At 39.4% G+C, this 27401-nt stretch overlaps 1 protein-coding gene across 3 annotated transcripts in view; it reads right to left on the bottom strand.

The window, feature by feature from the left end:
* The window catches only part of EMB2816 (Small nuclear ribonucleoprotein family protein), a 331892-nt gene that overhangs the window by 57180 nt on the left and 247311 nt on the right, over positions 1-27401 (bottom strand). For 2 of the 3 annotated variants that reach the window (XM_089416427.1, XM_089416426.1), the window contains exon 5: positions 16102-16154. The exons of the other annotated variant lie outside the window; for it this stretch is intronic. In XM_089416427.1, the coding sequence (XP_089272553.1) occupies positions 16102-16154 (53 nt within the window). The remainder of the gene's footprint in view (positions 1-16101; positions 16155-27401) is intronic. 3 annotated transcript variants of the gene reach the window in all.

Below are 27401 nucleotides of genomic sequence, written 5' to 3'. Positions count from 1 at the left end.
TCCCATCGTAAAAGTCCGTAAATAGTAGGGAGCTTTAGTTGAGGTGACACTGGGCTAAGTCTCCATTTGTTGCCCTTGGTCTAGCATTTGCCCTTTAGGGATCCCCTTTAGGTCCCCTGCTAGTTTGAGCAGTAACATTTTGGCGCCGTTGCTGGGGAGGAAGCAGGTCTACCTCCCTAATGAATTATCGAGGAATTGATTCATTGACGACATTTCTAAAACATTCCTCTGGTGACTCCACTCATTGTCTAATCCCCTACTTTACTTGAATGCGACAACATTCCTCGTTTAACTAGGGCTACTGCAAAAAGGGGAGAGCGAACTCCATCACATGTTGGAACCGCTCTTTTCCTGAATTTGAGAAGGTCAGTGATCCATCTCCAAAGATGCCATCTAGTTTAAGCACTGACCCCGAAAAAGATCAACCCAAGATGACCAAGAGTGAAAGACACTTGGTTAGTATCTTTGCCCCTTTGAAATTGAGCAATGATTCCAAGCCACTCCCTAAAAAATATAACCGATGGTTACCCAAATTCAAAGGGGATGCTACTTGGACATGGTTTTACTGAAGAATTCTATTGGCAAATGTCCCCCAGAATGATCTTTGATGAAGATAGGTTCATGATGTTTTTTTCCTTATCACTTGAGATACGAGCAAGATATTGGTACCTTAGCCTTCCCCCTACATGCATACAAGACTCCGATGAATTTCAAGACCTATTCATGAAGATGTGGTCATGCAATGCCCAAGGGACCTTCAACATTGAAAAATTCTACCAATAACTAAGGGAAGGGAGGATGTGCGAGAGTTCATTCAAAAGTTTGATAGGGTAGTCAAAGATATACCTGATCATTTGAAGCCATCTGAAGCCAACGTCTTTGATAAATTCATAAAGGCGATGGGTGGCCACCTCACCTATGTGTTAAGGGATACGAAACCTTACACTTTGGCCAGGCTAAAGAAATGGCAATGGAAGTTGAAGAAAACATATGAATCTTAAACATTGATATCAGTGACCACCCTAGAGCTAAAGCTGAAATCAAGAAGGAGAAGTCCAAAGATCAACATGAGGAAACTCTCCTTTCCATTCTCAAAAGGATGGAAAATTTCACTAAAGAAGCCAATGCACGTGACAGGGTTATCATGAACAAAATCACCGCCTTAGAAAGGGCCCAAAAATCAAGTTATATCCCTAAAGGAAAGCCTTTTCCCAAAAAGCAAAGTGAAGAAGATAGGCCAAGCTCTTCTCAAATCCCAAACACTTTGGCTCCAACTAATGCCGTTGAGCCAGATTCTTCATCTGAGGATGAGGAAAGTGAGAGGGAGGAAAGTGAGGATGAACAAACTGATGAGCAAGCCAACCTTGTGGAATCTGACATCTTCAACATTTTGCTGGGGGGATCATACACACATCCTCCCATTAGTGAGGTCACCCTTAAAGAAGAAAAGGAAGAATCCATTCTCAACTCTGATAGCCAAGGAAGATTCAAAGGGGTCCAATATTCCTGAAAGGAAAAAGGCAAAGACCCCTCACCTCCTAAGGAACCACCTAAGGAAGATCCATCACCTAAGAAAGCCCCTCTCAAAGAATCCATCCCCAAAATTCCTCCCAAGAAGGATCCCCCAACAAAAGCCAATCCGAAAAAGGATCCTTTTAGGCATTCATATGGGATAATTTTGTAACGTCATAAAACTAAGAGCAATAACTAATACTAGTATCAATAATTAAGAGAATTCTGTTGAATTTTGTAGCTATGGTCGGTCTTCATAATTCATATTTAGCCCTCAAAAGTATATGATAAATGATAAACATAAATGTGATTTTCATGTCAGCTTCAAAGGAGGGAAAATTTGAATTTTCAAAAATAAAAATTTTGGCTCAAAAAGATCAAGTCAGCTCTTCTAATGATCAAGTCGGCCTGACCCTATAGACACACCTCTTTGGGTTCATCCAATCACCATATATACCCGTTCGGCCTCATCACTTGAGATGCAATTCGGATCACTTTGTATCTTCTATTCACATGTGAAAATTCATTTAAGGCAGCAGACTGAAATTTTTCTGCACAGAACGATTTCTCCCCGAGACAGACCGAGATCTTTGAGGAAGGCCCAAATTTTCTGTGACAGAGTTGCTTGAAATTTCTGAGGCTACTTATCTGAGGCAGACCAAATTTCTGAGGCAGTGGGCCAAAATTTCAGGAGACCAAGATTTAAGGAGGCTAATATTGTCTATGGGTGACCAGGTTTGACCTGAATATGTTTGTGGTCAGTTTGACTTTGTTTTTGACTGAAAGATCAGATTGTATCTCCTAATGAATTGAATGATTTCTCTAAGAAATAGGTTGTTGGGTTTCCCCCATGTGGGTTTTCCCAAGGTAAATATGTGTGTCTCTTGTGTTTGGTCGTCTCTTTATAATCCTATTGTCATTTTTATTAATATGTTGAGATATTCTGTGTAATTTCTTAACGATGAATGTATATTTATAGAAGGATTAAATTATGAAATCATAATAAGTAATTATTAGATTAGAAGACCTTGAAATATCAACAATTTTAATTTTATTGTGACTATCTATCCTTTCAACCTAATTTATTTCTCAATATTTAAAATACTAAAAATTAGAAGTACAAGTTTATTCAAATATTTTAGATTTGTCTTTTGCACATTGTTTTCTCTAACCTCTATTTTCTTCTTCGCATTTTCCTGTAGATACTATTTCAAAGCAACAAGAAGTTGATTATAGTTATTAGCTTTACTCGTTGTTTGAAGCTCAATTATGGGGGCAGATTTTTTGGGATATTGGATCTGCAAATAATTGATTAAATCTAAAGATAGAGTACATCAACAAAAATTCCATTTTAGAGTTTCATTTTAGCTTTTTATTTCACAATTTAATTGTCTATTTTTATAAACTTTTCAACATGGAAGGGCTTTGTTACCCACCACTTCGTGGGTAATATCCCCCAAGAGAAATTTTTCTCCATGATGAACCTCAATCGGCAGCTAGCAGCCCCTTGCAGCCTCCTACTAGCTCGTTGTGCAATTTCTCTACCACCTGAGCCAGCCATGTGGTCCCTCACCCACGTATATTGATCGTATGTTTGAAGGTGGGCCTCCCGAATTTAAAGGCATATCTTGTCATTTGGTGATTGAGTATTGGGTTTACTTATCATGGATACTTTTGGGTATCGATTGATGGGGGGATTTGGTGGAAAGGGTGGGCTTAGTTTGTGCTCTTGTCCCCTTGATCTCTTTTGGTTTCTACCCTTGGATCTTAGTCTCGAGGGATCTCCTTTATTGACCATTTGGTTCTCAGGTGGTACTACTTGGGAAACCCCGACTTTGGGTGTGTGGTCCCGCTCATTTACCCGCATATATTATTCCCTTTCCACTCACTATACCCCATTCATCATTTCTCCCACCTAGGTCCACATTTCCATTATGGGTCCACATAGGGCCAGCCTCCCTATCCCCTTACCCCCACCTTGGGTCAGGTCTAGAATGATGCCCCAGAGGTTGAAGCAGTTAAAAGAAAAAGAAAAAAAGCATAATTGGCCACATTTAACAGGAAATTGTACCACAAAATGCAAAATATGGCCGGGACAAAATAATTAGCATGTGGGCAAAAGCCAATACATGAGCTCTACCCCAATCCATGGTCATCACCCTGGTCCCATAGGCCCTAAATGAGCCTCCTTTATCATTCAAAAACCCATGATTGTCCCAACCCCTGGAGGACAATGAACTGCCCTACCTAAAAGGTGTAATCATTGTTATATCTTACACATCATGCTCTTGTCCTTTGAGCCCTGAGCAGTTAATTAAAGAAAATTCATAAAAGGAAAAAGGCATATAAAGAAGGGTGGAAAAATCAAGGTCGGGGCACCTCATGTACCATGATTTCTCCCTCCTACAGATTATATACCCAGGTGTGGGCTTCCCCTTATCTAGCTACCCCTATGCCCCTAGGATTGCCCCTCTCATTCCCTACTCCATTCCACTTATTTATCACTTGCTACCCCCATTAGAGGGATGTACCTTGGACATACTATCCCATTTAAGGGCTGAAACCACCTAATAAGGTACTTGGTTAACCCCCTTTGGAACTTGGAGACACTAGCACATGCCAAAGCCCACTATGGAAGGGCATGCCATTATGAAGTGCCCACTTTGTTATTCATGATTTGTAAACTTTTTTACCTGATTATTTTAATGATTGGTTGTACTGGAAGCCTGGAAGCCTAGGGGACGCATTGGATCGTATGCAGGATTACAGGTGGTTTCCAATTGGGTTTGGTCTCCCTATACAGGATCCTAACCCCAGATGTCTACATTGGCACATATAGGGTGTGCATCGAGAGCCATTGGCCTCCACAACAACGGACATCACTCCACGGACCTTCATTGATGCTCAGAGACTACTAGCAATCCACTTTTGGGATGATAGTGATATTCTTGGTACATTATGCCCAGTAGGCCCCCACAAGAGCCCCACACACTTGGCAGGTGTCCCAGGACTTGTACGATGTCATGACAGCATTCATTCCACCACTCGACCCTTGCAAAGGATCTGCAGGCATCATTGATTCATTCATATCAGACCCACTAGGAGCACCACAAGTCTATTACTTGGAGAACAAGGGAGCACCCCCTTGTCCATCATATTCCGAGGAATTTATTCCTCAGTATGGAACTTCAGGACATTATTAGGCCTCTGGAGGGCCCCACGACATGCACATATTATTATTTGGCCCCTTGTGAGGCTTATTTATACACTTGTGAGCTAATTTGGTGGGCTTGTCACCGATAGGGGTTTTATTTGCACATTATTTTATCATTAGGGGCTAATGTAGGCCCATAGGCTAATTCGAACTCCTTAGGAGGCTATATATTGATGTTAGATACATTCATTTGGATCATCACTTGACTTGGGATCTCTCTAATCATAGAGAACTTCGCATTTTTCCTTGGTGGATGTTTTTTGGAGATGGATGATTTTGACGCATTGATTTGAGCTGTTTTTTGTCTTGGAGCTTTGACTTACAAATGAAATGTTGGTTGGATATATTCTATAACGTTGTAAGTAAATTTTGATGTCATTATTCTTGCTGCATACTGCTAAAATTAGAGCTAGTTGCTACATAATTGAAATGTGGAATTAAGCATGTTTTAGCTAATTTAATGTATGGGCCAATGTTATATGAATGAAATGTCCTAGAGATTATTTGTCTCGATAAGCTTGCATCATTTGCTTTGAAGTATAAATGCTTGAAGGTCACTTTTCTTTTCTTTCTCTCAACATTGGATGAAGTTGATTTTCCAGGCCTCCTTGATCAAGAAACCAAGTTCTTACTCATCATCATCCTTGACTCCACATCCCCAAGTGAATTAGGCACTGATCCCTCAAAAATGGTGATCATTTTAACCCTCTTTTTACCCTTTCCCCTTTTTCCCTCGGTCTAGCCCCATTAGGTCACCTAGGGCATCAATTTCCCGGGAATTGACCCACGGGAAAAAATTGATCTCCTACGAGTTACTGCACTGGTGGATCCCCTTCCTCTCCTCCAAATCTGAGGCAATTCTAATGGTGGAATCTCCGAGAATCCCAAGCCTTAGCTCTAGGACCAAATTTTTCCTAGGCATCCCCAAGGCTAGACCTCAACAGGATCAATTCAACCTTTTGAAGTAAATATTCCTGTTTGGTCCTTTCCTTTTACCTTGTCCAGGATAGGAACATCATTGGTTGCTACTTTTCGTCCCAAACCTGGATTGGGTCCACTTGGCCCCGTGTGGTCCCACTTCTCAATAAAGATTATTTGTCAAGGACCGTTTGGGAGTCCAAGTTTCCCAAGCATTATAGGGATTGACAACCTCGTCTATAAGCCTATTCCTTCTCCCTCAACCCTCCAATCCTCACCCCTTACCCCTAGAGGACCAAGTCCCTTGCTTAAAGAGCAAGCAAGTTCCATTCTTCACTCCATCCTTGGGAAAGGGATTCCAGGGTCACTCTCCACCTAGCCATTGACATATACTTTACAAGTGATCCCTACACTACCGGGTCTTCTCCCATCGGTGAAAGTTCGTAAAGAGCAGGGAGACTTAGTTGTGGTGACAGTGGGCTAAGCCTCTACCGTTTCCCTTAAACTAGAAATTGCCCTCTTAGGAACCCCTTTTAGGCCCCCTGCTAGTTTGAGTGGTAACATTTCTGGCGTCGTTGTCAAGGACATGAAACGTGAGTTTTGTTCCCCATACAACATAGTGACATATCATTACTGGAAACTCCATTGGAAGAACGAAATCCTAGTTCTTCGTTGAACCTTAAAGTCAATGCTTGTTGGGTGAAGCAAGCATTTTTCTAGGCATATTTAATTTCACCTTGGCGACTCCTACATATGTTTCATGTATACCTCAAATAGGTTGTCATTCTTTCGTAAATTTCCCGATTTGGACATTGCTAGCATCCTTAGACATCCTAATCATGTCGCGGGAAGGATGGTACGTGGCATGCCCGTGTTGGAGGGTGATTCATTCTCTGCAATTGACCACATAGAAAGATTTAATGCACATGCTTCAAGAGAGAAGGTTGTCCACCAAGATGTCCTCATGTTATTGTTCATGGGATCTCTCGGTGGTCATCATCAAAACATTGAGAGTCTAGGCAATGAGCAAGAAGATGAGTCCTCCTTGGGTCCACTTGATGAAAATCATGATTTTGAGGACACATGTGCGGAAGGGTGAGTCCTTGGAAAGTGAAACTCAGACCAACCCTACCTTGCTCAAGGATATTACTCCCGATGAATCCTCTTTTGAAAACCTTGAGAGAGAGGATCCCATTAGCCCCTTGAAAGATGACATTGAAGATTATTTCTACATTGAAAAGGAGAAATAGGAAATTGTTGGTCCTCAATTTGATTGTGACCATTTACGACACTGACAAGGAGGATGAGGATGAGATTGGTTTTCCCTTCCCCTCCAGCATGACTTATGATGATATACCCATTGATACCCTTGGGAAGGAGAATCTTCATTTTCCCTTACGTAAAGAGGGGCAATTGGAAGTGATCAATTTTCCTTTTAACTAAGCAAATTGATAAGGCTCCCACTTCTCCTAAATATGATTCTATGTTCAAATCACTTGAGCCTTTAGATTATGATTTTGGGAAAGCACAACCCGTTGAATGCAATATTTCTTTGTCCCTTTTTCCTATTGATCATCATCTTGAGTCTTCAAGTGATTCCCTCACCCCTAGTCATATGATGTCAAGTAACTGTGAGCCCTTCCCCCCGCCTGAGTATAGTGTCAAGGAAAATCCCTTCATCGATTATATTTTTCCTCCTTGGACGCACCCTCAAGGTTTTGATCACTCCATAGTCTCCCCTCTCCAGTGTAATCATCATGTGCAACCTACTTGTGTTCCTCCATCTTGTTGACCTCCCTTTCCCACTAATCATAACCCAATGAAGGCCATAAGCCATGACATAAATAATAAGGACAATGGTGGAAGTGATATGCCAGAGGTTGCCATCCATCAAAATTTTATGAGCTTGGTTGTTGACATCTCTATATTTTGGTTGCAAGAGAAGATCTCACGGACTAGATCACATCCTTTTCTCACCTCTTCTCACATAATCATCCATGTGTGGGCATCATATGTTCCCACCCCCTACCCACAGCATCCTCCATGTGTTTGGGTTTGCATTCGCTTTGGGATTTGCTACATGAGCAGTCATACTGGCAGGCATATGTATATTGATATGATGATGTGTTGGTTGCATTGGCTTTATGATTACACTTAGCATTAGCATTATCACATGCATGTTAGGGTAGGATGCATTGCATGATGATTTTTGCATTAGAACTAACTGCATATGATGTTTCTCATGATAGATTAGATTGCATATAGGTAACAAAAAAAACAAAAAAAATCCATATTTTATTTCTTGTTGGTTTATGGGCTAACATTAAGCATGGGTGATCATAAGACACCGTGAAAAACATGTTACCCCATGGCTTTGATCTTTGACATGTGCAAATAACAGGTCTACGGTGACCAAGAGATTGTTGGAGTTCTCGTGACCTCCCGTTCGAGCAACCTCATCCACTTTTTCGAGAGATCACATCCCAGTTGGAGCCAGATGTTACCCACCACTTCGTGGGTGATATCCTTGGAGAATTTTTCTCCATGATGAACCTCAGTCGGCAGCTCCTTACAAGCTCCTACTAGCTTGTTGTGCCATTTCTCTGCCACTTGAACTAGCCATGTGGTCCCTCACCCACCTGTATTGTTCGTATGTTTGAAGGTGGACCTCCCAAATCTAAAGGTATATCTTGTCATTTGGTAATTGAGTATTGGGTTTACTTATCATGGACACTTCTGGGTATCGATTGATGGGGGGATTTGGTAGAAAGGGTGGGCTTAGTTTGTGCTCTTTTCCCCTTGATCTCTTTTGGTTGCTACCCTTGGATCTTAGTCCCGAGGGATCTCCTTTATTGACCATTTAGTTCTAGGGTGGTACTACTTGGGAAACCCTGACTTTGGATGCATGATCCTGCTCCTTTACTCACATATATTATTCCCTTTCCACTCACTATACCCCATTCATCATTTCTCCCACCTGGGTTCACATAGGGCCAGCCTCCCTATCCCATTTTGGGTCAACATATGGTCAGCCTCCCTATCCACTTTTGGGATGATGGTGATATGCTTGGTTCATTATGCCCCATGGGCCCCCACAGAAGCCCCACACTCTTGGCAAGTGTCCCAGGACTTGTACGATGTCATGACAGCATTCATTCCACCACTCGGACCCTTGCAGAGGATCTACAAGCATCTCTGATTCATATGGAGACCCATGGGGTCATTTATGTGCCCTCAAACCCACTGGGAGCACCATAGGTCTACTACTTGGAGAACAAGGGGCCACTCCCTTGTCCATCATATTCCGAGGAATTTATTCCTCAATATGGCACTTCAGGACATTATTAGGCCTTTGGAGGGCCCCACGACATGTACATATTATTATTTGGCCCCTTGTGAGGCTTATTTTTACACTTGTGAGCTAGTTTGGTGGGCTTGTCACCAATAGGGGTTTTATTTGCACATTATTTTATCATTAGGGGCTAATGTAGGCCTATAAGCTAATTCGAACTCCTTAGGAGGCTATATATTGATGTTAGAATCTCAATGTTGCACGAAGTGGGGACGAAATGGGGACGTCTTTTGGAAGCGAGGACGCGGAAGTGTCATTTTCCAAAAATCTAGGAAGCGAAGCATCTCGGAAGCATGTACTATATATATATATATATATATATATATATATATATATATATTGCATTTATATTCAAAACAAACATCCCAAATACCAAATTAGTTGTAGAAGACATGAAAACATGCATATTTTTACATAAATCAAGACAAATATGGCAACCATGATTCCATTGTACATCAATGATTAATTATTCGAGCATCAACCATCTATATTCTAGCAATTACAAACATACATCAAATTTTTAAGCATATTATAAAACATAAAACATAGAGCATATTATCTAGCAAGTGAGCAACCGACAACATTTATCATGTCTAAAATTCAATTAATAATGTTTACAAAATAGGTCACTTGGTCACCGCCAAGACAAAAAGGTTCAAGTTCACACCAAGTTTGCAAGTTTAATGATTAATCTATGAAAAAAGTAGTAAATTGTGAATATATCTACTGATCTCTCCTCCTTCCACCATGAAGAGAACATGGCAGTGGGCCTCCACGTGGTGGCAATGAAGAAGGTTCCTATGGAAGTTGTGGGAGTGGTATTGAAACTGATGAAGACGAAGCCTCTGTTGTTGGTGTTGAACCATGGAACGTGGGAACCAAGGGACCAAATGGGGCTGGCATCTCAACTCGAACATCATCATCCTGGAATCGCTCAAAAAATTCGTACCTAAAAAAGCCACTAGTTAACAAAAAAAATAAAAATAGGAATTAGAGAAATGCTTTATAAGCAAAATTCATACCACGATGACATACCTGGATAAGAGCATCCTCTAATTGCTCTAACTGCAACACTCCATCCTCCAAATTGGGCTCCTCTGGATTCCTGTCCCAAACCTTAAGGTCTTTATTAGTCTTTGCATCATCACAGTAATGGGACAACAATCGCAAGTTGTAATGAACATAAACCAAGCTCTTTGCCCAGTCTAAACTCAACCTGTTCCTTTTAACACTGTGGATGAAATAATAAGAGCTCCAACACCTCTCTGCAGAAGAAGTGTTTACCACCTGTGATAGCACCCGCAATGCCAAAGTCTGTAGAAGTGGAGTAGCACCTCCATGCATGTTCCACCACTCAAGAGAAGAAAAAGCCTCTCGATCAGTGTTGCACGAAGCGCCCCCCCCCCCCGGTTCCAAGCCCCGAAGCGCGTCCCGTACGGAAGCGCCTAGGAAGCTTGGTCGGAAGCGCGCTTCCGGATTTTTTAGCCGCTTCCTGGAAATTTGGAAGCGCTAGCGCTTCCGAAGCGCCGAAGCGCGCTTCGTACGGCGCTTCCCAGACGCTTCCCAGACGCTTCCGTACGCTTCCAGAAAAGCATTTAGAAAATCGTTTTTTTTTTCAATTTTTTTTTAAATTTTAGGTGAGTTTGCTTGTTGGGGGTGGGTCCACCTTGGGTTAGGGTGACAAATGAAAGCAAAAAAAAATATAAATATAGCAGATGCTCCCTCATGGTAATGTTAAATTCTTAAAGTAAAAGTGACATTCTCCTTTATTTTCATTTTCATCATTTTACTTAAATTTTTAACATTACCATGAAATGACTCAGAATGTTTGAGAGTGGTTCCAGCCTCATTGGACTTCATATGGAGAAAATAGAATTTCATATCCTATTCAAAATTCAACAGACTTAACAGTTTTCAGGTATTCAGGATCAATGGGATTGTGGCATTTCATTAGATTATATCAAGTATGAAGGTATGCGATTAGCATTTAATCAAGAGCACCAAGCCCTATATGTACCCTGGTGTTGGTGGTGTTAATTGTTGAACTCCTTTGTCACGCGGCACGCCCTTAGCAAAAAATTACCTTTCAATCAAGTCAAAATCATCGATCAAACATGTTAAGCTTTTTCTACCATATTTTAAGTCTTGAATTAGGTAGTTTGATCAAAATTGGGCAATGTTGACTAATATCCCTAGACAATCGAGGTAGAGGCAAAGGCTAGACAAGAGGAGAAGAATCTAGATTCTAGATCATTAATGTACAATGGATGTTATATCTATCTTGATTTATGCAAAAATATGCATGTTTTCATGTCTTCTACAATTAATTTGGTATTTGGGATGTTTGTTTTGAGTATAAATGCAAAAAAATATAAAAAATATATATATATATAGCAGACGCTTCCGCGGACGCTTCGCTTCCTAGATTTTTGGAAAATGACGCTTCGGCGTCCCCGCTTCCAAAAAACGCTTCCGCTTCACTCCCGCTTCGTGCAACATTGCTCTCGATCTCTAATTGCATGTATTCTCCCAAATGGACCAGTGCTAAGTGTATAGTTGCTCAACTGTCTCCGTACCATGGTAGCCTCCTCATCAGGGACTAATTTACTCAATGCAATCATATATTTTTTGTGAACATCTTGATCTTGGTGTGGTTTTCTCCTGCTCCCCCCAGGTGTTGGTGTTGAAAGCCATGATGGATGATAGTATTCAGGTGTCAAAACATATGCTAATGCATGCAACGGAACATTTAGCATTTCCCATCGGTTTTCCATCTCTGCACAAATATAATCGTACAACGTGATATCTCTAGGCTCAACAATGTCTTTAATCTACCCCAACATGCTATCCATTTCCTCATACACCTCCCCAATTATTGGTCGATCTAAATCTCCAAACTTGATCATGTAATAAATTGATTTGGTGAGTTGCAAAACATATTTAACCTGTGACCAAAAGTACATGTCAAGAATAGTGTCCTTGGCTACATTATCACCATCTCTATCAGTGTTAATTTCCTCCCATGATTCAGCAGTCACCATATTAGTTAAAGCTTGTCTCGCCTTCACTAGCCGCCTAAAGGTGAGGTAATAACTGGAAAATCTTGTTTTTGCAAGTTTAAGCAACTACAACTTGGAGTAAGTGCCATAGAAGTAGTTTACCCTTGTATGCCCTGTGATAAACTTAATGAGTTGCTTCCCTCTCCTATAAATCTCATTAATGCACCCACATTTTTTATGCATCAAAAGGTTCAATGTGTGAACCAGGCACCGAGACCAAAAGATGTGTCGATGAGTACGCTCAATAACTTTTCCTACTACCATACAATTTGTTGCACTATTTGTGATCACTTGAACCACATTATTCGGACCAACATCTCTGATTGATTGCAATAGGAGATCTGTAATGTTTTGGGAAGATGCACTGATCAAGGAGTCATGACATGTAATAAATATTGCACCACTAGCAGAAACACCAAGAACATTTATCAAATGTTGGTTTCTAATATTCGTCCACCCATCTGATACAATGGATACCCCACAATCTACCCACTCATTTGTAAAATGTGTCAAAGCTCTTTGAACCTTTGCTTTTTCTCTTTCTAATAACATTGTTCTAGCTTTCTCATAGTTGGGGGACTTGTATCCTTTTGGGGCTTCATTGATGGCCCTTACCATTTCATGGCAATAGGGAAAGCAAAGCACATTGAATGGTACACCGCAAGCACAAATAAATCAGACTATCTTTCCATCCAAATCATCCCTTCCAGCAACATTCAAGAAATCCCCTATTGTTCTTTTACCTCCAAAGCTTGTAGAAGTACCATGAGGAGATGAGCTACCAAATCTAGAGGTTGCACTTGATTCATAATGAGTTTTCTGTTTCTTTCTTTTTTGGTGCAACCTCCTCTATTTGGATGTATTTTTTTCTTTGTTCAGCTGAAATGTTTGGGCAAATTTGTATCCCCACAACACCCTTTTTATCAACATTGACCATCACCCCACAAGATGCCTCCTCACACCAGTATATGAACCACTAAATGGTTTTCCTCCATGACAACCATGAGGGCACAAAAATTTGTAGCTTTCACCACCCTTTCCCCCTTCAATTTTGGTCACATAGTTCCACAAGGGTGTTAATGCAGCTTTCCCCTCTAGTGTTTCAGTATTCCCTTCAAGTTCATCCCCTTCCTCTTCAAACCCTTCCTCCTCATCATACATTGGGTCACTCATAGGGGGACCACTATCCTCTTGTTCTTCTTCCCTTCTATTCCTACTCCCTCTTGCCATCATTAAAACCAAAAGTGGAATGATACATAGAAGCCAAAAGAACATTATCTTGGAATATGGATATAGGTGGTGGACAACTTGCAATTAAATGAGCAAGTAGAAAGAATGGGAAAGAGTAGGAGAGGGAGGAGAAAAATACAAAAAACAATGACAAAAAAATGAGGGAGTTTGGGGTTTGCACTTACCTCTTTAGCTCTTGTAGATGGAAGCCCTTCTTTACTCCAAGCTCCTCCTCCTTCTCCTAGCTCCTCCTCCTTCACTCCTCCAAGCTCTCCTCTCTTTCTCCTCTCTTCTCCAAGCTCTCATAAAATAAAAGTGAGAAAATGAGAGATGAAAGGGTCTTTAATCCCTTCACTCCTCACCCTAACCCAAGGTGGACCCACCCCCAACTAAGAAAAATAAAAATAAAATAAAAAAAGCGCCACTTTGTGGCCCGCGCGGTGGAAACACCCACTTGCCCGATGAAGCGATCGCGATCCGTACAGATCCAACCCGGAAATGTCGTGGATCGTAGGGCCGATCCATTGTATGAAACTCGTTTTGGAAAAACCAAAACATGGATCGGGTCGTATGGTTCTTAAATGGCAGGAACCGTATTTTTCAGCGTTTCGGGATTTTGATTCGGGGGGGGCATTTCCTACAACACTGTGTTAGATACATTCCATTGGATCATCACTTGACTTGAGATCTCTCTAATCATAGGGAACTTCGCATTTTTCCTTGGTGGATATTTTTTGGAGATGGATGAATTTTGACATATGGATTTGGGCTATTTTTTTCTTGGAGCTTTGTCTTGCAAAGGAAATGTTGGTTGGATATATTCTATAACGTTGTAAGTAAATTTTGATGTTATTCTTGTTGTTGCATACTGCTAAAATTAGGGCTAGTTTTGAAATGTGGAATTAAGCATGTTTTAGCTAATGTAATGTATGGGCCAATGTTATGTGAACAAAATGTCCTAGAGATTATTTGTCTTGATAAGCTTGCATCATTTGCTTTGAAGTATAAATGCTTGAAGTTAACTTTTCATTTCTATCTCTCAACATTGGATGAAGCTGACTTTCCGGGCCTCCTTGATCAAGAAACCAAGTTCTTACTCATCATCATCCTTGACTCCATATCCCCAAGTGAATTAGGCACTGATCCCTCAAAAAGGGTGATCATTTTAACCCTCTTTTTACCCTTTTCCCCTTTTTCCCTAGGTCTAGCCCCATTAGGTCACCTAGGGCATCAATTTCCCGGGAATTGACCCAAGGAAAAATTTTGATCTCCTACAGGCTACTGCGCTGGTGAATCCCCTCCCTCTCCTCCAAATTTGATTCTAGAAAACCCTTAAGCTTAGATTCTAGAAAACCCTACTAACACCACTGGACATTGCCAATACGATGATGAAAATCAACTGTAGAAGTAAAAAAAGGAAGACATCACATGCCAACAACAATAATTATGTATGAACTAGATAAACAACCCAGCCTTCCAAATGCAAAGTGGAAGATAATTGACCTTAGCATTCAACCACAGCAAAAGACACATCCATGTGGCTCCCAAGAAAGGCTCCGACAGTTCCTTATACAAATCTGGCATTTCCTAACCTATAATAGAGACATTAGTTTTCTTCAGAGAACTGAATTTCCCCACCTTTGCCCTGTAAGGTGGCCTGCTTTTTGCTCCCAGAAAGAGGTTGGTAAACTAGCAGTTAGAAACAGATTCTATTTCAAAACTATTCTAATATCAGACAGAAGGTGAATTGAATCATTAACTAGTTTGACCCATTTCCATGCCCCAACAAGATAAGATAAATTTATTAACATCCAACAAATCACCACAAGAGTAAGTCCGTGGGATGCATAAGTACAATCCAATGTAAGTACATTGTGGTCGTGGAAAAGAAACTCCTACCACTAATCTACTAAAAGAAAAATAGCTACAGACAAAAAAGTAGTAACCAGAATCAATAAAAATCAATGCCAATGTCAAACATAATATTATGATGACCAAACAGAACAAAACAGCTACCCATCTGAGCTAAGCATGGAAGCATCACAAAGTGCATCAAAGCTAGAAGCAGAGTCAGGGGAGATGAAGAAGGCAATGCCCCAAAAGAAGCATGAAACATGGAGAAGAAGCCCGTACAGTCTGATAACCTCCTCCATCATGGACACTCACCTTCAGAGGGAACAAAGAGATGGCACAAAGTGTAAAATACAAATTACTCTCAGACTCTCATACAAGACCTGAATATAATACAATAATAATAATGACAGCATGCAATTGGATCTAAATTGACAGATAATGTTCAGATAACAGAATTAAATTTTGCCTGTATAAGTAAAGTCCTTTAATCCAATAAGAATTTACTTTCATATTCAGATGTTTCAGTGAACAGGATGGACATCTTCAGTTGGCCTTAAAACTGTTGCTTCAGTTCTCTAGAGTGGGACTGGAAGTATAAGAACCAATCTAAACAATTTTGTTATGAAAATGTAAATCAAGTAGACTGCGCAAAACATTTCATAGGTCAAGCAATTATAAGCAGCTTGGTCTCCTAAAATTTTATAAATCTGATTCTAGTGGTGAGGACTCCAAATATAAACAATTAAATTTTTGGTAATGGTTGCCTCAAATTGCGGCATGTTTAATAGCAACAACATAATTACAAGTATTCTTAAATGCAAGGTAGTCCAAACGTTCAAAGCAAGCATTTCAACCTAAAATCCTTATATCCAAGCATATTATAGTCACCATTGCCTCTGGTTATATATGAAATAGGAACAATATGTATACATATACTTGAGAAATAGAAGAAACAAACTTACAATAAGACCAAGAGGCCTCGTCTGATCAGTAGTTTTCAGAGGATCATCCTGATCTGCACCATAAGAAGGAATTAGTTCTAGCCAGCATGAAAAATCAACCTAGCTTACATCACATACAAGTTAGAATAAGCCCCATATCATGTTCAAAAAATCAGTTTCACTGCATTGACGACTAAACTAAAAGGAACTAAATGGATCATCTGCGGTCTTGTTACAGAATTATCCTTAAGGCACTCTGCAACTAAGTAACCATAGATATTAAGCTTGTAACACCCCTGCAATACAGATGAAAAAGATGTTTCACATGAAATATTAAAAGGTAAACAAGAAGTTCTGAAAGAAGATATCAGAAATGTTATCTTGAGCAGTAGGAGCAGTGTACAGCATTAGTAAGGGTTAACTAAATTTTTAGAATAACCACATTTTCCGGTAGTCCATGGTTGACCAGCAAGGCACAAGACTACTTTTGAATAGGATGGTAAGGACTGACTGGGATATAGGGTGAGGCCATATGCATGCTATGGTTCCTCAAAGGAGCCCCTGTAAAAAGACAAATGAATATCAAAATATTCAACCTCGTGACCACATTTTTTACTCTACTGGACAATATAGACAAAAGAAAAAACATACTTTATTTAAAAAGTCCCTTCATTCAAAAAACTATCGATCCAAAGAACTGTTGTATCAATGGCTTTTGTATTAAAAATAATAAGTGTACCAAGGAGGTGTTTCCTTGTGCATTAGCCTTTTTTCCTAGGAAGACACTTTCATTACCTTTTTGGCATGTGATTTTATGGGTTATATTAAAGTCATGGTGAAAAAGTCACTTGATGTGATACATGTAGTAGGTACTTTATATTAATGTCACTTTATGTCTTAAAGTGACTTTATGAGAAAAAGTACTAAAGTACCTTTTAATATTAAAGTTACTTTCTATTTTTAAGTTAACTTTATGTGGAGAAAAAGGTACAAGGTACAAAACATTAAAGTGACTAGGGAGTTCATTAAATGAGGGGGACCACATGAGAAAGGGGGTCAAGTGAGGGAAATGATCTCCACCATTGATCTCATGGGCTGAGATCTAATCTCAGCCCTTGATCAATAGGGTTAGGGTTCTATCTAATGAGAGACAAAAAGGGAGAAAAGGCTATTGAGCTCATTCATTCTTCACATGAGCATTTTGGAGAAGAGAGGGAGCAAGGAGAAGAGGAAAACTGCTGAAGGAGAAGAGTTACAGCTGAGAACACTTGCTACAACAGGCATGAGTTCCTAGGAGGCCGAGTTCAAGCCCAAGGAAGGCGCATGAAAATCGAGGAGGCAGCCAGGGCATTTTTGCACATAGTTTGAGGTATTAACAGAGGTCTGGTTGAGGGATTTTCATGGATGAGAGAAGCTACAGGCTGCACGCATTTCTAGGCAGCATTCTGCACAAATCTCAAGGCCACTCTTGTAGCAGTCAGTGCGAATTTTGGGACAAAACAGAGAAGACAGGTAGTGCGGATTTCTAGGAGATTTGAGCATTTAATGAAGGTTGATTGGCCTGAGTTTTGAGGCAGTCAGTGTGGGTGAAGCCCAAATTTTCAGAGAGAGAGAAAGTCAGTCTCAAGCTCGATTTTCCAGGCGACAAAGGCTCCGGTTCGAGTTCGAATTTGCCTTGATGTTTGGCGAACTGAAACAAATAAATTTGACATGCATTTAAGTTCGTGAACTTCGAGCATTGAGGATTTTACTTGTTAAACACAGTGACTTAGATCAAAATCATACAAATGCCAAAACTGTTGTTTGCTAGAATTGCATCCCTCTTTGATGAGTTCTAGTCTCAGAATCAAGATTATTTTGATAATGAAGAGAAAGAAGCAGCAAAGTCACAACTAGGTGAGAATTTATTTACTAGGTAGGAAAATCAAACATAGACATTTTTTTCGCTTGAACTGCTTAATAATGTGATGTTACTTTATCAATATGTGAAAGATAGTCTCTAAGAAGCATTGATATGGACAAATGATATACGACAAAAATTGGATACAATTTGTTCATTGAGCTACATAAATAATGTACTCATATGTACATTTATTGTTATCAGCAATTTATCACCAAGGGTCCAAAATTTAAATTATCAGCAATATCGAGGAAAATATCGGAAATTATCGGGAAACTTTAAAAAATACAAAAATAATCATGTTTTTCAATTTTTTAACTTCTAAAACAACATCAACATCAAACAAACACATTGCTACATGAATAGATCGATATATAAGATGTCAACTGATACATCAAATATCACTGTTGAAATATGATATTTGTCCCGAGTCATAAGAATTAATAGAATGATATAATATCATATAAAAAAAACTAAATGTATATCATGAGATGAATCATTGCAATGTTATCAGCATCCTCATCAATGTTATTGGAACTAGACCAAAAGATTGGTCGACCAAAAAATATAAAATATTCAACTTTTGGAAAGAACATATATAATTCATTTGCATCCCACATGAATCCAAATTATTATATAAAAATATGCAAAATTTCTCATGTATATAGCAAGGGTGCATATAACCAAAATATCACCGAGTGCAATTCATCTGTGAATCAAAATAGATCAATAGAGAGGTTGTAAATGACCTCTGAAATCCAAAGAAAATCATGCTACAACAAATAGTTACATAAAATCAAAATCAATCCCTATATTGGGATCCTCCTCATCAAGATCACCCTCTAAGCATTAAAATAGGATAGAAAAAGCTTAAAATCCCAATCAATGATTTTTATTGACTGAAGTGTACATTTTTACTAGGGTCACGAAAGAGGAGCTCAACAGTCAATGCCACCAACAAGCCCTCTTGCCACGAGCCTCACTTTGTATTTATTGATATAGTCATCTGCTACATGATTGATCTTATAGATCCATCAAGAAGTGACCATTGACTTCCCTCAAGCCTCGGTACTATCTCCCACACATCATTGCTCATGATGGAACTATACTCTTCCATCATGGCATCCTTCCAAACCTGCTCATACGTTGCCTCCTCATAAGTAGAAGGCTCAAACTCACTTACATTGTTAATCAAGCCCAACTAATTGGAAAATTTGGTAGGTGATCTACTCTCCCTAAACGTCCTACTAGAAGCCTCTAAATGCTCCTCTGCATCCCTCAGGATCTGCTCGGCCCATCTCTACCTCCTCCTAGTAGAGCTCAAAGGAACATCTAGCTCCTCTTCCTGATATGGAGGTTGTGCCCCCACTGTTGGTGTTGTTGGTCATTGGTTAACCTTCGAAGCATCTTGCTCCCAATCCTCTGCCACTACTGGATTTGTCGCATGCGACCTTTTAAAGGTCCTACCCTCCTCAAATATGACATCCCTCTTGAGTCTTGACCACTATCTTCCTCTATCTTAGAACATAGACCCTATAAGCCTCTGAAGCCTCTCAATATCCAACAAAAATACCACTTTGATGATGGATCAAATTTAGTCCTCTTCTCTAAAGGAATGTGGACATATACACTGGACTACAGATGATGCACAAATGACTCACCTCTGGTTTCAATCCGATAAAAGACTCCTCAAGAGTCATGTCCTCCATTGCTCTGTGAGGACTCGTGTTCTGCAAGTAAACAACCATATTACATGCCTCTGCCCACAAGAACATAGGCAGATCCTGATCATGGATCATGGCCTTGACTGCTCCAACCTGATAGAAAATCGAAAAGGCAGAAAGATTTTCTTTATGTTGGTAATTACTTGTGATAATCTTATGTTTTCTTATGTTCTTCTTTTATCTTAGTTCATCAAGCAATTACCAAAACAATAACACAAAGATCACAGACACCAGATGTAGGTGGACAGCTAGGGAAAAACCCCTATCTAGGGGAAAACCCAGTCAACAACTCTTCCTTAATAGTTTCACAAGATAATCCAAGACTCTTGACCTAGACACAAACTTCCTCCACACCAAGTCAGCCCTTTCTTCCTTCTGTGGATGATAACCCTTTCAGCAATAACTTCGACCTAGCAACAACAACTTGCAACAGCAACATAACTTTGATCTAGCAGAACTTCGACCCAACAGTAGCCCAACAAAATCTTCGACCCAACAGTTAGCCCAGCAAAATCTTCGACCCAGCAGAAACTTCAATCTTCCAGACGTAACCTAGAAAATTCACACATGTGAGAGAGATGTTCCAGAAATTAGACCTTCCAAAAATTCTTCTCCTTCTTCTACAACTTTGCACTTTTTCTGCTCCTTCTCTTGGATATTGAACTTGTGAGTGAGAGTGTGTCTTTCAAATGAATCGAACTGCTCCAATATATCGGCTTTTGGTGAGGTCGAATTACCATGTTTGAGACCGACTTGGTGTGGAGGTGACAAATAACTTATTTTACTCAATATTAATTCTTTTTACATGATTCATGTTGAAGAATCTAGGGCAAATGTAGTTAATGTGATTCTTCTTAGCATGATAACTATTTGTGAGGTATTTTAACTTTTGCTTACAATCTTCTCTTGATATCATTAGTGCGTGTATTTCTTACTTCATCAAACAGTTACCAAAATACAAGAGACAAGAACACAAGATGTTGGCTTTCTGCCAGGGCCAAAACCTCTCCCTCTTGGAGAGGAAAACCTGCACAAAATTCTTCTTATAGAGATTCCAATTGACGAATACCAAGACCATGACTCTTGACCTATCATGCCACTCCAAGACCAAGACAACAATCCTCTTCTTTGTCACTGCTGAGATCATCATCACTGCTACTTCATCATTGATCCATCTTGATTGAGATCATTGTTGCACACTGAGATCATCTCTACCACCATTACTGTTGCACCTTGCTGCACTACCACGGAGATCTTCATTACTATTGTGTCCTCACCGAGATCTTCTCCACAACAAAGAGATTTGAGATATATAGTAGAGCTACACTTAGATTCACCGAGACAGTGATATTCTCTATTAAGGTCTTGATTGTAGTTATATTGAGATCATTATTAAATCTGTTATGACTGCTTCTAGATTGAGACAGAGTGTCACTTCAGGATCTTTCTCTTCACACATGCCAAGATAGTGAGGTTGCTTCACTGTGTTAGTAGGCCAAGACTATGACCATTATTGAGACCTTCATTACTACTGCTTTACTGAGATAATGATTGTTATCCTTGTACCGAGATTATGATTGCAGGTATGTTGAGATTGCCATCACTGAGTATTAGACTACAATTTTCCTCACTATATTTGCCTACGAAATTGCAAAGGCATTTGAGAACCTTCATGCACCCATCCGAAGTTGTGCCATCCGAGATCCTGCACCTCTTGTACCCATCTGAATTTTTTACCCTGTGACAAACCTGAAAATCTTAGACAAGTCTGAGTTCTGTGTCTTTGTTTTGTGGATACCCTAGCTGGGTATATATAGTGGTTTCGTCCCCATATTTAGCTGACCTGTCAGTGTGAATAGATGTGTCTCTATTTGCAAGCCGACATGACTTTTATTTAGTTCATTTGTTGGCCGACTTCATCCAGAGGATTGTGCTTGTCTTGGAGGGTTGTTCTAGACATTCGGTTTGACCCATATACATTACACATAGGCTCAAGAAGAGCTCTTCAATTTTCTTTTGACTCTTTGACTTTCCTAGACCTATGGAATGAGCAAGAAACTCATTCATATAATTTATAAAAATAATAATTCTTTTTCTTGACAAGTACAAAGATCAAAATTACATTGACAAATATCGAACCTAGTTACCCTTTTCTTCAACACTCCCTCTTAACTAGGGAGGTATTTACAATGGTACTTGGTTATTCTCAATCTGAAGAATTTCTCATAAGAAGAATCGGATTGGTAATCCCATCTGTATAGCATCATATCAATCAGCATTGTCAGAGTGCAAGGCCTTGACTAACAACTCCATCTCTCCATGAGACCTTGAGCTACAATGGAGACCAATGATTGATAGACACCTTCATCATTGTTTCTCAAGGTACATACCCACCCAGGTGTTCACTAAGTATGACCTTCTAGGACTATTCTTATCTTGGGTTCCCAACCCTCAAAGAATATCGGTCCTCTTGCCTACTCTTATCTTGGATGCCCTACACATCCTCAAAGAGTATCGGATGCCAGATGATTACCCAATCCTCCCATTCTTTCTTCCCAAGTGAAGACAAGAATGTTGTGTCTATCATGTGTCTACAGTTGCATTCATGGCCTTCATCTAGACTTACGGTTGTTAGTCCTGGTCTAGTGCATGACACATGAAATGTAAAAAACGCAATTGTCACTCCTTTGTAATCAGGGGTGATCTAATTCAAACTCCCTCTTGATCAGGGACCTGTCAGAGCTCCCTCTTAGCAAGGGACTCTTTTTTTATACATCAGCAGGTTCTTCTTCATGGGTTCTTCAGCTGCTTGATCAACTTCTCTCCTTGATGTCATGAAATTTGGTTGAGCTTCTTCCTTTTAGGGCAACAACCATCGATCAGTTTCCTTCTTATTTCGTCATGCCATTCCTTTCTTCATGGAAAGTGGCCTTCTTGGCATACATCTGGAACTTTCTTCATATGGCTACTTTTTTTCTCTCCATGCTTCTTTCAGGAGTTTCCATCCATCGCATGAATGTTGGTTGTACTTGTACTTACAAGTCTTGTTCTAGTAGCCCTACATGAACTCATCTAGATATTATTCAAGAAATCAAAACATCATATTAAATTAAATCATACCTTACGAGATGGCTCTTCATCATGACATCTTCTTGTAGGTATCAGCATCTTGCACACTTATTGACATATCTCCCAAAGATATCCATTGTCAAGGGTCTTCATCTTTTTCAGACTTTCATCAGAGTCTTTATATCTTTCTGGGAGATTTCCTAGTCAAATCTTCTTGGTCTTTTGGATGTTGATTGCCTTCATCATGGTTGCATATCTCATGATCTCTTCCTTCCTTACACATTCCATTTCCCGGAGCTTTTAATCAAAGTTTCTTAGTCAACTACCTCATACTTCATATGAGGACATATTATGTTGATTTCATCTAGTGTGACTTATGCCTTCCTGCATTCTTTCAGAGGAGAAGATCCTTTTTCTCTTGATCATGCTTCTCAAGATAGAAGTAATGATCCATTGTTACCTGCAACCATATGACATGACATTATAATATTAAATACAAGCATACATACCTCATTTTACCTTTAGGTCATCTAGGCTTCTTCCAGCAGCTTCCTTGATTGAAGAGATCTTCAATCCCTTGATCTGCTTCATGTCATCACACCATTATCCCATGAATTCCATAAGTTGGAGTTCCTGATGAAACACTTGCTTCCTCTCTAGATTAGTGAACCCTCCAATGAGGATTCCATCAGAGAACCTTGAGGATCTTGCATATCCCCATCTAGCAGATGTTTCTTGATGTATGATGAGCCTTGTCCTAGATGACATCTTTCTTTCCTTTAATGTTCAATGAGATTCCCAAGAGCTATATCCTTCATGTTTGACTGCCATGGATTTTGTCCTTTTTGTCCTTCATGATTCCCATGGTGATGTCACAAGCTCTTGCTTCTAATGCTTTCATGATGCCATGATGCATCTTATTATCATTGTCATATCTTATAACACAAGATATAGGAGCTTATGATAGGATCCTTTTGTGAGGGATACTATCTTACTCATAGGAGAGATTTGATACTCCCTCTTTCCTTTCTTCACATGGTTGAATTATTTTATCCTTTAATACTATAGACTGCAACTTGTCTTTCTCTATCTAGCATAGAGACCACAAATTGTCGGGTGAGGTAACCTTCTTTGTTCATTGATATTTGTTACCTTGCTCATCAATGATGACTACCTTCTTATCATCTTTCCTAGATCTTCATGAAGTTATTCCTTCATTCTTTGATACCTTTACTATTGTGTAGGTCTAAGTGACCTTCTTTACTTTAATTTTCGAGAGTATATCTAGCATTTCATATATCTCTCTTTATGTCTCCTCTTCTGCTATTTAGGTATGAGAGGAATTTTGAGTGATATCATATGAATCCTATGAATCTCTTGATGGATTCAAACAATGCTTGACCTTCATAGACCTTTTCATAGATATCAATGATTTCTCTTTTCTATGAGGATTATGACAATCCTCCTTATTCTATGCAAGGACTTTCAATTATCTAACCGATTTATAAATCCCCTTGCAATCATGAAATCATTTAACCAAATCTGATTATAAAATTGAAAGATACTTGGTTTGTGAAGAGGATATCTTCACCTTGATGCTTCTTTTGCTTGAGTTGCCCATCATTTGTATCCTTTCATCACGACTTCCTTGGAGACCTTCTAGCACCATGACATTAGTGGTCTTGACATCACCGAGACTGCTTCACGACCTTCCCAATTCATTTTTAAGGTACTTTTGACTTCAACATATTGTTGACATGTTAGTGATACTATGTTCTGATCCGAGCACCATGCTATTGAGATCATAATCATAGACAGAATTCGAGACTGTGACAAGTATATTGATATTGCACAGTGATGTCTATGTGCATTGTGTAGAGAGGCAATGTATTGAGAGCCCAAACTTGTCAATGAATAACATAACTAAACTGTGGGTGGTACTGTATAGATAGACTATCTCATCACCGAAACTGCCTTGATGTAATAACTATACTGAGACAGTGATGTAATCATGGATTGTGAGAAGTATTCCTTGGATTACTTCTGCATATATATATATATATATATATATATATATATATATATATATATATATATATATATACCTGAGACTATATTTTATGGCATGGAGAAAGTTCAGTGATCAAGAAGTGAGGATCATTGATATACTCCATCAAACTGAGCATGAGTTGAGTGCATGACTGTAATTACTAAAGTTGATACTCCATGACTGTTGTAGACCTACTTGTTGTATACTTGCTCCTTTAATCCTTTCAACATGCTTTCATGTCCTTGAAGACAGATCCTTGTATGTCTCTTTTGCTGCCCTTCATTTGATTTCAGCACCTTAGATTCGATACCATGTTGAAGAATCTAGGGCAAATGTAGTTAATGTGAATCTTCTTAGCATGATAACTATTTGTGAGGTATTTTAACTTTTGCTTACAATCTTCTCTTGATATCATTAGTGTGTGTATTTATTACTTCATCAAACAGTTACCAAAATACAAGAGACAAGAACACAAGATGTTGGCTTTCTGCTAGGGCCAAAATCTCTCCCTCTTGGAGAGGAAAACCTGCACAAAATTCTTCTTATAGAAAGATTCCAATTGACGAATACCAAGACCATGACTCTTGACCTATCATGGCACTCCGAGACAAAGACAAAAATCCTCTTCTTTGTCAATGTTGAGATCATCATCACTGTTGCTTCATCATTGATCCATCTTGACTGAGATCATTGCTGCACACTGAGATCATCTCTACCACCATTACTGTTTCACCTTGTTGCACTACCACGGAGATCTTCATTATTGTTGTGTCCTCATTGAGATCTTCTCCACAACAAAGAGATCTGAGATATATAGTAGAGTTGCACTTAGATTCACCAAGACAGTGATATTCTCTATTAAGGTCTTGATTGTAGTTATACTGAGATCATTATTACATCTGTTATGATTGCTTCTGGACTGAGACAGAGTGTCACTTCAAAATCTTTCTCTTCACACATGCCGAGATAGTGAGGTTGCTTCACTGTGTTAGTAGGCCAAGACTGTGACCATTATTGAGACCTTCATTACTACTACTTTACTGAGATAATGATTGTTATCCTTGTACCGAGATTATGATTGCAGGTATGCTGAGATTTCCATCACTGAGGAGTATTAGACTACAATTTTCCTCACTGTAATTGCCTACGAAATTGCAGAGGCATCCGAGAACCTTCCTGCACCCATCCGAAGTTGTGCCATCTGAGATCCTGCACCTCCTATACCCATCCGAATTTTTACCCTGTGACAGACCCGAAAATCTCAGACAAGTCCGAATTCTGTGTCTTTGTTTTGCGGATACCCTAGCTGGGTATATATAGTGGTTTTGTCCCCATATTTAGCCGACCTGTCAGTGTGAACAGATATGTCTCTATTTGCAAGCCGACATGACTTTTATTTAGTTCATTTGCTGGCCAACTTCATCCAAAGGATTGTGCTTGTCTTGGAGGGTTGTTCTAGACATTCAGTTTGACCCATATACATTACACATAGGCTCAAGAAGAGCTCTTCAATTTTCTTTCGACTCTTTGACTTTCCTAGACCTATGGAATGGGCAAGAAACTCATTCATATAATTTATAAAAATAACAAATCTTTTTCTTGACAAGTACAAAGATCAAAATTATATTGACAAATACCGAACCTAGTTACCCTTTTCTTCAACAATTCAAAAGCCGAAGAAGGGTCACTTTAAATGGACAATGACTCTAATGACTCAAGACATACCTAGAAGTCCCCAATGGGGACTTTGACCTAAAACATGATGACCCAAGCATGAAACCCATTACTTTAATAAGTCATAATAATAATAAACATAATAATAAATTATTTTTCTTTCTTTTAATAAATACATTTCATTATGACTCAAATATAATTTATGAAGACCGAACCTAGTTACATTCTTCAACACTCCCTCTTAACTAGGGAGGTATTCATACCTACATATACAAGTACAAGGAAGATCTCAATACACATGAACCATGAAGGGTTTAGGCACTTATGGTGCCACAGACTAGATTCCTGACTAGGGCAATCTATCCGGGTGGGACTAAGATGGACTAAAGCTTTCAGCCTCTCTAGGTACCATTAGGCTTACTTACTAACTATCAACACAGGGAACTAGGTGTGTAATGCAAGATCAGAGCTCTATGACCAACACCACCCTCCCAAGCATTTTGCACACACAATGCCTCAACACATCAAATCAACCCCAATCAATAACCTTTCAAATACTCATGAGTAAACACAAACCTTCGACGTCTGTTAAATTGGCAACAAGGGCCAAACTCCATGTGGGTCAGCTTATTTATGGCAGCTGATATTTTTATTGGATCCCTCTCGTCGAGAGGTGTAGGATTGATCCAAAGATCATCCAATTCCGATATGTATTTATGGAGATATGAATTTATTTAGATTATGGTTTTATTATCTAGCCGACCAGCCCTTACGTAGGCTCAGGAAGCCAAACGTCATGACTATTCATCATATATGTTTTAGTATAAATATAGAGGACTTGAAGTCATTTCTACTCACATTCTTGATGTGATCTCCTCTCCACGTCTTGGGTTTTGGAGAAGGA

This window comes from Pinus tabuliformis, chromosome 3_2 (genome assembly GCF_031772625.1).
Source record: "Pinus tabuliformis cultivar Carrire ecotype Pingquan chromosome 3_2, CPIR1, whole genome shotgun sequence".
NCBI lineage: Eukaryota > Viridiplantae > Streptophyta > Pinopsida > Pinales > Pinaceae > Pinus > Pinus tabuliformis.
Note: the sequence above shows the minus strand (reverse complement) of the source record. Positions and strands in the feature narration are given on the sequence as shown.